The sequence below is a fragment of the Denticeps clupeoides genome, chromosome 3 (assembly GCF_900700375.1).
Source record: "Denticeps clupeoides chromosome 3, fDenClu1.1, whole genome shotgun sequence".
Taxonomy (NCBI): domain Eukaryota; kingdom Metazoa; phylum Chordata; class Actinopteri; order Clupeiformes; family Denticipitidae; genus Denticeps; species Denticeps clupeoides.
The window spans coordinates 2,237,877-2,248,328 of record NC_041709.1 but is presented as its reverse complement, the minus strand read 5'-3'; the positions used below and the strand labels follow the sequence as shown (position 1 = coordinate 2,248,328).

General features: G+C 45.6%; 1 protein-coding gene across 3 annotated transcripts; it reads left to right on the top strand.

Annotated features, from left to right (window-relative positions):
• Positions 1-2,083: 2,083 nt before the first annotated feature.
• skor2 (SKI family transcriptional corepressor 2) lies at positions 2,084-10,420 on the top strand. Of its 3 annotated transcripts, none has more exons than XM_028973547.1 (10): positions 2,084-2,274; positions 2,595-2,663; positions 4,915-6,630; positions 7,027-7,090; positions 7,358-7,435; positions 8,894-8,959; positions 9,122-9,220; positions 9,573-9,640; positions 9,719-9,781; positions 10,008-10,420. In XM_028973547.1, exons 3-9 carry the CDS (start codon positions 4,939-4,941, stop codon positions 9,776-9,778), a joined length of 2,127 nt encoding a protein of 708 aa, XP_028829380.1. In that variant the 5' UTR covers positions 2,084-2,274; positions 2,595-2,663; positions 4,915-4,938; the 3' UTR covers positions 9,779-9,781; positions 10,008-10,420. The 3 variants fall into 3 exon arrangements, with proteins under 3 accessions (XP_028829380.1, XP_028829382.1, XP_028829381.1); XM_028973549.1 differs by having other exon boundaries at positions 2,085-2,274; positions 8,897-8,959; XM_028973548.1 differs by lacking the exons at positions 2,084-2,274; positions 2,595-2,663 and adding an exon at positions 4,263-4,321.
• The last annotated feature ends 32 nt before the right edge of the window (positions 10,421-10,452 follow it).

The window sequence follows — 10,452 nt, the reverse complement described above, 5'->3', positions numbered from 1 at the left end:
GATTGTACATCAACGTTATGTTAGATCGGCAGAAAGCAGGGGGATTTTTTAACGAAAATGTTTGGAGATGCTCATTAGTCACTCCAGGGTGACCCGAGACCCCGTCCCAGCTGATGCTGCCACCTTGATGGTAGGCATGCCAATCCTTGGGCGATGAGTTCTGCACCAAACGTGTCTTCAAGAATCAAGGCCAGAATGTTTGACCTCAGTCCAATTGGATCATTATACGTTTTTCACATGGTTATGAGAAATTGAATGCATCCTGTTGTAAAATTTAAATGGGTTTGGAGAAGAAGGATTTCTCAGTTTGATTGATGTTGGGTGAAGGCAAATTACCTTTGTAAGTGATTTGTGGTGCTCCAGACCAGAGACAGATACCCACATGTATCCTAGGAAGTTCGGTAAAAACTTTCTGGGAAGAACAATCCCTACACTTTCACATACAAATTGATGCTTTATTAGTAAATGTGCACGGCCCTGTTTTCCACAAACTGCCCTTGTGACTGTCACCAATCGCAGCAGAGAGGGGCTGTGTGATGTGACTTCCACAGACGGAAACCGGGCGCTGATCTTCTCACCAATGTTAGCCAAAAACATTCATTTGAATAGCTATTCAATTAGCATCACATGATTGGGTACGTCTATTTTTACATGTAGTATATTTATCACATACTTTCTCCCAGAAATAATTTCAATGGAAAAAATCTGCTACAAAAATCTGCCATTTCAGGCCACAAAAAAAGGATGCGTATTTCCATTTTAATTAATATTAAATAGAATTTTTTTTTTGCCATCCCTGCTTTTTTAAAGACGTGAGCTGGAGGACCACACGGCAACAGTACTTTTTGGATAGACATTGACTGGATCTCTCAGAACTCACTGGCCGCCTCCATCCCCTCCTCTTTACAAGATCCACGGGTCACTTACTAGCCTGCTGCCCACAAACAGTGGTGATTAAGCAACAGATTAAACATTCTCATTAATAATGGACGGGCCTGTTTTCCCGGCGTTTCCTGCCTTCTTACGCTAATAGCCACATTAAAAGCTGTTTACAAGTCAGTGGCGAGACTAAACGGAGCAGAGCACTTAAAGAGCTGGAGAGTCGCTCCTGCCCCTGGTCCATTGGCTCTGATGAAGAACACGAAGAGGCTGCAGGGTAATTAACTAAGTAGGAGTTAGGCAGGATTGACTTTGGTACTTTAATCCACTGCTAAGGTTTTAATAAAAAAATAAAATAAAAAAGGTGTGATCTGCTTTTATTTTCGTATTCCACAGTGTGGAGCAATAATACATGTTAATACATGTATTTTTATTTTTGTTTACAGATAATGTATTTTTACACCTTACATACTAGAAGGTGAACGGGAAAGATGTAAACAGGCTGCATTTTCACAGTTGTTACACGTTTGCTACTCACGGTGGATGTGCACATTCCTGGCTGGAAATGCATGGAATCCTGTATGATCTGACACGTGAAGACGCGTGGTGTAGTAATGTGTCGTATTAAATATGGGAACCACGACCCCTTTAATAATCCGCGTTGGCTGTGGGGCTTCCTGTTTAAAGCAACAAGTTGAAAGATTTCCACCTTCTGTCACTCACGGAAACGTAAATTACAGCCGTTGTATTCTCATTAAAACGAACATCAATATGTAAATCACTTTTAAAAGACAAAAGATGTTATTTGAAATATAAGTGAAATAAAGGTGATTTCGTGTGCTAAATATCATATAAACGTAAATTTTTCTGTGGTAAAAAAAAGCAAGAAAAAAGGAGAAAACGTTCTTCTTCACGTTGCCTAATTGCGTTTATTATTAGTATTTTATTTTGTTATCTCGTTGTGAAAAATCCTGGAAAGACATTAAAAAACTACGAGGCAAGAAAAACGAGTATATTTTTTATTTTACTGTATAACAGTATATTCAAATTAAACCTTTTAAAAAATTGTAATTATTATTTTCTTTCTTTTTTTATTAATAATAATAATAATAATGAATTGGTCGAGTCTGCGTGATTATCCCGCGCGGAGGAGGGCTGGGGTGTGGGGTGTGGGGGGGTCCTCCCTCTCTCTCTCTCTCTCTCTGTCTCACTCACTCCCTCTCCCTCTCTCTCTCTCCCTCCCTCTCCCTTCATCCGCTGCAGCGCGTCTGGATTCTCGCCTCTCCGCCTCGTCCGCGGGCTGCGGGGAGAAAACTCGCGTGGTTTTTATTTTTTTCGGAACCGCTGCGACCGGCCACGTTGCGCTCCTCGCCGCCACGCCTGTCCGGGGCTTCGGTAAGACTCCGCGCGTCGCGTCACATGACCCCGCGGGTCGCCGCATTCTGTGGGTTGCTTGTTTGTTCTTCATGTTTCACGCGTCGCCACGATAAATCGCGTAAATCTGACTTTACGACGCGCCGTGCGTCAGGCCGGTTGCGCGTAATGTAATATTCGGCGAAGTGATCCACTTGCCGGCCTCCGTGGTTATTCACGCCTCCGCGGAGCACCACACAAGTGGAAAAAAAAAGTTCTGAATTATTAGTGGGATTTTCCTGCTTGCCTGGATCGCCGTGTTAAGAAGTGACGTTCCGTGACGATGGCTCTTTCTTCTCCAGGGAACCCGAAGAAAGCCTCGCGTCTGCTGCTCTGTCCTGCCACCGTGGAGTCCGGCTCGTTCACTGAAGGTATGTACCCGTCCCTCTGCCTGTTGGCTGCGGGTTCGAGGCGGACCTCCACGCCTGACACCTTCACACGAAAGCTCGGTGGCTCAGGTCCGTGTAATAAGGACATTCAGTGCTCGTATGATGTTCGCTAGTCGAGTGCATAAAGCACGAAAGAGCCACGACAGACGCAACCCCGTGGGCTCTGACATGAAAAGAGCATCTCTAATTCCTTTAAAACACAGTTGCGTGGAACTAAAGCGCGATCGGGGTCAAAGTTGAGGTTCATTCATTTTCTTCCCGGTGTGAGAGCTCTGTTGTAAAAATAATAATAACAATAATAATAATAATAATGATAATTATAGCGGGGCAGAAGCGGGCATTATTGCAAATAACAGAGGGTTTTTTTTTTTATTCATTTATTTACCTTTTGAACGAGCCTTAGCGCAGGCGCAGATGACGAGTTTTCACAAACACAATTATTTCCCGCAGCAGTGAATAAAACTTTCCCCCAACTTTTGACGGCTCCGCACGCCGCGCTGACGTCACGTCGGCCGTGACGTCACGCGCCGTGAACGCGTTCAGAGCCGCTGCGCGTTTCGCCGCGGCCGCGTGGAACAGCCCGCGATTTGCAGTTCGGGTCTGGCCGTGGCGCCCTGACTGATTTGGTGTGGAGTGCCTCGCCATTTCTCTGCTTTCCCCCTCAATTGACCCCACAGGTCGCGTAAAGCAATTCCTTCTTAGGCGCGTGATTAATTTCGCAGCGGGGCTCCGCGCGCGTGTGGATGACGCGCAATGCGTTCTGGGAACGTGGAATTTTTATTGTGCCCCCGCAGCACTTTTAACTCACTTAAAAGAGTGATTACTCATTCAGACATAAAAAATATTAAATATATTAAAATGTATTATTTTTGTGTATTTTTGTTTTTTCCACGCTCGTGTTTTAGCTTATTTAAAAAGAAGAGTCGCGGGTTAATTTACGTTCTTTATTGCGCTCTGTCGTCATTGGACGATTTTGGGGTGCTTTCGTGTCCCCGCTGTCGCCCCGCGGCCCAGACAAAAGCGAGCGCGCGAGCGGTGGGTGCAGCAGATGGGACCCGCACCCCTCCGTAAGGGGAATAAAACACGTCTCACCTTGTAATATCCGCGTAAAGACCGCAGGAGAAACAAAATGAACAGAAAACAATTAACTTTTAAAAAAATACAACAACAACTACAATAAAAAAAATATATTTCTAATCGAGACGTATTTCTCCCCGGACAATAATGCACGAGCGATCTATTACATAAAAAAATATCGGTCGCAAGTTTTAATTGCAGCCATTTTATTATTCGCCGTGTCTTGGATTTATTTTGCCAGATTATATCGCCAGGAGCCAAAAACGCGCCTCACCAGGGACGTAGCAATTCTCTAAAAAAAAAAAAAATAATAATAATAATAATAAAAAAAAAAACTTAATTCATGAACCTTCATAAATACAAAATGCGTCACGTCGCTGTTGCCGCGTTTTAACAAAACCCAGTCGCGCCGTTTTCGGAACTACGGAGAGCGGAGGGGCGTCATGCAAACCGGCGGTGCTGACACGTCATTGGCTGGAGTCGCTTTAAACGGGACCGGGTCCGGGCGCCACGCGCACTCGGCCCCCCGCCACCGACGCCGGCGATGCTCTGACTTTCCCGAGGTAACATACCGCGCTTCACAGACCAGCCACGGCTTTACACGGCGTAAATATTTCACGGAATATCGTGTCGATATGTTATCGTTATTAATATCATTATTATCATCACTATTATTATTGTTGTAATAAAGAGCGCCAGCGACGGTGGTGATTTCGACCGGATTTTGATTAAATGACTCTTTCCTCCGCACCCTTGACATTTCACGAATTCATTCAGAGAGAATTAATGTTTTTTTTTTGTCTGTAGTTGCGAAATTCATTTTTGATTTTAGTACTCTGTTTCAGTTTTAAATACTTTAAATATACCGTCAGCGATAATATTAAAGAGACGTGACCTAATTTGAGCAGAAATGCTATTTTACGTAATTCAGAATTGATTTACTCAATTCTGCATTTGTGCTAAAACATATTCATATTTGTTGTTAGTGTGTTTAATTGCTGTTTTTAATTTTTTGTTTCAAAAATGTAATTGTGAAAATCACATTTACTGTTATTTAATGTAGAAGTTGTAATAATAATTTCGTAATATTTTTAAAGGATACAGTTTCAAATTCAGATGATTAAAACTAAAACGCTTTTCTTTTCCTTTCCCCAAGCAAAAGAGTGAGAGGTTGACATTGATGGACAAGCCCCTTCTCCCTGGACCAAACGACGCAGCAATGGCCACTCCACCCAGCTCGTTCCAGCAGGACCCGATGACGCCACCCAGATCCTCCCCCCTCAAACCCAACCAGGTGGGCCAGGTCATCCTCTACGGCGTCCCCATTGTCTCCCTGGTCATCGACCACCAAGAGAGGCTGTGCCTGGCGCAGATCTCCAACACGCTGCTGAAGAACTACAGCTACAACGAGATCCACAACCGGCGCGTGGCGCTGGGCATCACCTGCGTGCAGTGCACCCCGGTGCAGCTGGAGATCCTGCGGCGGGCGGGCGCCATGCCCATCTCGTCGCGCCGCTGCGGCATGATCACCAAGCGCGAGGCCGAGAGGCTGTGCAAGTCCTTCCTGGGCGAGAACTCGCCCCCCAAGCTCCCCGACAACTTCGCCTTCGACGTGACGCACGAGTGCGCGTGGGGCTGCCGGGGCAGCTTCATCCCGGCGCGCTACAACAGCTCCCGCGCCAAGTGCATCAAGTGCTCCTACTGCAACATGTACTTTTCCCCCAACAAGTTCATCTTCCACTCGCACCGCACGCCCGAGGCCAAGTACACCCAGCCCGACGCGGCCAACTTCAACTCCTGGAGGAGACACCTCAAGCTGACGGACAAGACGCCCCCGGACGACCTGGCCTTCGCCTGGGAGGACGTCAAGGCCATGTTCAACGGGGGCAGCCGCAAGCGGGCGCTGCCGCCCTCACACTGCTCCTCCCTGGGCTCGGTCAAGTCCGCCGGCAGCGTCCTGCCACACATGATGTCCCCCGAGCTGGGACAGAAGCGAGGCCGCTTCGAGGAGGACGAGGAGCTGGACGGGGGCGGCCTCTCGCCCCGCAAAACCCCCCGAAGCTACCCGGTCATTCCTGTGCCCAGCAAGGGCTTCGGAATGCTGCAGAAATTCCCCACGACCTCGCTCTTCCCCGGCCCGTACACGTTCCCCGCCTTCGGCCTGTGCCAGCAGAAGAAGGACGACGGCGCCGCCGCCGCCGCCGCCGCCACCGGCGGGCAGAAGAACGCCGGCCTGTCCGGGCTGTTGTGGCCCGGCCGCAAAGACGCCTTCTACCCCCCCTTCTGCATGTTCTGGCCCCCGCGGCCCACCTACCTCCAGCCGCAGCCCAGCGCCCTGTCGTCCCTCGCCGAGAACCCCTCGCTGAGGCAGGCCTTCCTGGACCTGGCGGAGCCGGGCGAGGCGGGCGCCGGCATGGGCTCCGCCCCCCGGCCGGCCGCGTTCGAGAGCGAGTGTCCCCAGGCCGCCGCCGCCGCGTCCGAGGGCTGGCTCAAGCTGCTGGACGCCCCTTCCCTCCAGGCCCGCAAGGCCAGCTACCACTCGGCCTTCCGGCCGGTGGTCAAGGACGCGGAGGGCGTCGCCAAGCTGCACGGCAGCCTGGAGGACTTCGGCTCGGAGCGGCAGCACCCGTCCCCGTCCCCGGCAACCAGCTGCAGCTACCAGAGCGACAGCGGCGAGAGCGACGAGGAGCAGGACGTGGACGTGGAGACCAAGCAGGACGAGGAGACGGAGGACTTCCGCCTCGGCGAGCGGGGCAGAGAGCCGGCCCCCTACAGCCCCGACCACACGCCCAGGCTGGCCGTCACCCCGCCCGCCACCCTGAAAGTCCCCAGCCCCGTCCGCGCTTCGCCGGAGGACGCGCCGTACAAAAATGTAAATATTCCCTCCAGGCACTCGAACTAATTATTATTTAAATGCGGCCGCGGGCCGCGCTAATCTATATGCGTAGCAAGATTGATAGCCGGCGCTCCCCACAGAAATGAAATATTCACAGCGCCCTGATCCCGGCTAATAAGCCCGGCCGTGTTTTGTTTAATGGCGACATTATGTTTGCGCTCCTTTTGTCACTCGCGCCCATTAGCCTCTTTAATCTTTAACCTGTCGACACCGCGTTAGCCGCTCGGAGCGCCGGTGGGGGCAGGAGGGCCCGAACGCCAAGCGGCAAACGAATGAGCCGAACGTTCTGCTCCTCTCAAGGACGGTCGATGAATCAACTCTAAAGCCGGGTGCCTTTCTTTTTTTTTTTTTTTTTCCCGCCAAATGTCCTAGGCCCTGAAGAGCAGAGAGGACGGACTGCCGGCCTACGCAACCAAAGACAGTACGAACCACTCAGGTGAGCCACATTAGCCGGAGCGTTTCTGATGGTCAAAATGGCGGCAAAAAACATGGCATTTCACGCCGATGGGTAATGGCATGAAGCCGGCCAGGTCGGCGAGATGAGCCACATCATCCTTCTCGCCCGAGTTTATTCGTTTCAGCTCATAAAACCGCCCCCCCCCCCCCTTCATATTCTGCATCTTTGTTTTCACGCATACAGATGAAAAGCTGGTTTAATGGTCCTTCTGTACATGCATCATGCCATGCATCTCGTCTCCTCCAGGTGAAAACAAAGAACGGAGTCATTTCTTTGTCTCCGAGACAGACGCGCCGGCAGTGGAGTTCTGGCGTGAGAATCCCGGTGGGTAAAAAGGACAGAATAACCACACTGACAGTTAGAAGGCGACGCATTCAAGGATTTATATAAATACGTAGAGTGATATTTAAAAGAGGAAAAAAAAAAGGGGGCTTCAGATGCACTCAGAAATGGAGCAGCTCTTCTCAATGTCATTGGGAAATGGATTCTGTGGGGACCCATTACAGTTCAGCGAGACAATCAGCTCAACACAGGGAAGGTGAAAATCACCATTTGAACAATATAAAATGGATATAATTGCCTTTTCCTCAGCAAAATCTTCCATTACAAAGATCATAGCTTATTGCCTTTTATCTGTCAGGGAGACATTAAAAGTGTTTTATGACATCTATGCCAACATTTATATTATCTAGCCGATAATGATCTTCTCACATAATGTATAATATATTTGAAAAAAATTACACGAAACAAATTAAATGAAACCACCTTTGCCTGATTGCTAAATGTCTCCAAGGGCTGTTAGGGACGTGATTAGAAGTTCTGATTCCAAAGAGTCTAAGGCAGTATCTTAAGGAGAGTTCTGTTTCTTGGGAGAAAAATAATCTAATTTTCCATTTATGTAATGCAAACTGCCTTGGCTTTGACTATTCACGGTTAATTGACTGTCAAACGAGGTTGTTATCCTCAGGCAGTGTCTGCAAATTTGCTTGTCAAATGAGACAGAGAGAGGAGGAGAGCAAGAACAAGCGTCATTCCAAATGAGGAAAACGTTGTAAGGCTTAAGGAAGCAAGACGTGAAATGAGGAAGAAGAGGAGCAAAGGGGGGGAGATTATGTGCCCAAATGTGCTGTATTGCTTCATTTGAGGCCTGTGATTCGCCACAGAGAGTACACAAAGCAGAGAGAAGGACCAGCTATTCCAAAGACATTATTATGGCAGCTTCATAGGACCATGGACAAACAGGACATTATTATTTTTTCCTACAGAGCCAGGGGAAAAGGCTACACATTTTATGCCTGATTAATTTTTTTAAAATCAGGTTTTTGTACTCAAAAGTTTTTTTAGTTAATTTTAGTTAATTTAGTTAATAGTTAAACTAATTACATATTTGCATCAAAAATAAATGTAAAGATTCTAAACCTGGTTTTTGTATACACATACATTATTTGGGTCATAATAAGTGGGTTACAGACTATGGAACTTTTGTTTTGTATTGATTCATTGCTTTTGAAATCAGCACCTCACATAAATTTTAAATCCACCACCATGTTTAAAGATAATTTAGTTTTTTCATTTTATGTCATTTTATAAAAGAGTTTAAAATGTAACCATCCTCATCGTGTTGTTATGCTGACATCTGCAGGCTGGTTGTAGAATTGCAGTCTAATGATGTTAAAAACATTTGGTTACTTTATGGTTAACATTAATTATACTTAATGATATGTGTGTGTATATATATATTATATTATATTAAATTATGCTTTCTCCCCTCTTTTTATCTAGTAGACCAAAATCAAGATTCACATTCACCCGTTTCACTGAAGAAAGATGTAGAGAACATGGAAAAAGGTAATAACAAAAAACTATATAAAATATATAATACATTACATATTTCAGTATTCATAATACCACTCTCACCCAAGTCCAATGGGGAAACCATGAATTACTGTAGGTTTACTGTAGAATACTGTCGGAATTGTATTTTTTCTAACCATGTCTTCTGTGCCCTAGAGGAGCTCCAGAAGGTTCTCCTGGAGCAGATTGATTTACGGAGAAGACTAGAGGAGGAATTTCATGCACTGAAAGGCAGCTCACCATTTCCAGTTTTCCGTAAGTCATTCTTTAAGCTACTATTTTACTTACAAAAACATGCATTATATTAGCCTGCTCAATATCAATATCACGGTATGTTCTCTGATTTACAAAAAAAGAAACTCAACAACGTCAATAATTCTTATAAAAAAAAACTAAAATACTGAACTGTTAAAAGTAGCATAAAAAAATTAGTCAAGATCAGCATATTCATGACACTTCCTAGTCTGTGTCTAGGTGCCATCACTTTTAATGAGTGTGCTCGAGGCACCTTTTGGTTTGATATTTTGTGTTGAATGCAATTATGTTGGCATTATGAATCAATTCAATTCAGTGTGTCTGATTTTGACCTGTTTTTGCATTCTTTCAGATAATTTCCAGGACCAAATGAAGAGGGAGCTTGCATACAGAGAAGAGATGGTACAGCAATTGCAAATGGTAAGATTGTACACATTACTTAAACAGTATAAATAATATATGTTCCATTCTCAATTAACTAACAATGTTGCATTTCAGATTCCCTATGCAAACATCATAAGAAAAGAAAAGGTCGGAACACACCTCGGGAAGAGTTAAGCCGTAAGTATTGCATCCTTACTGCACCCCTTTGTGACTTAACAGTCTTTAATTATCAATGATTTGTGCAGACTTAAAAGTTAAATTCAGCTTGTATGTGTCCTGTACTGTTGACCCATTTTGCAATTGACTCATACGTGAAATGATCTAATATGTAACAAATTTATATAAGTGCAACCACACTTATTTCAAGGATTGTTAATTGCAAAAACTCCTCACCATTTTCCAGGGAACCTGAAGAGCCAATCATGCCACAACACAACAATTTTGGGATGACAAACCCACCTGGACATCAGAGGGAATTCCCACAATGCAACAGAACCAACCTCACTATTTAGCCCTGGAGTACCTTTGGATGAAAGATGCAGAGAGGGTGTAGTTGCAGCAAAAGACGGATGCAGGAAATTTTTCCTCAAATTCTGCTTCTGTGGTGTGTTCAGCCATGTATATAATCACCTAGAAAATCAAGGAAGCACTGTTAAACAAATCTAATTAGAAAACTCATGATTTCTCTACAAACATTGCCTAATTTATATATTTCACCCTCACCATGTACAAATGAACATTTGTTGTATAATTTATAAACCTGATAATTGCATAAAATCCTGATAATGGACAGTATGAAATATACAAAGAAGATATCCGGACATGTTAATTTGACATAAAACAATGTC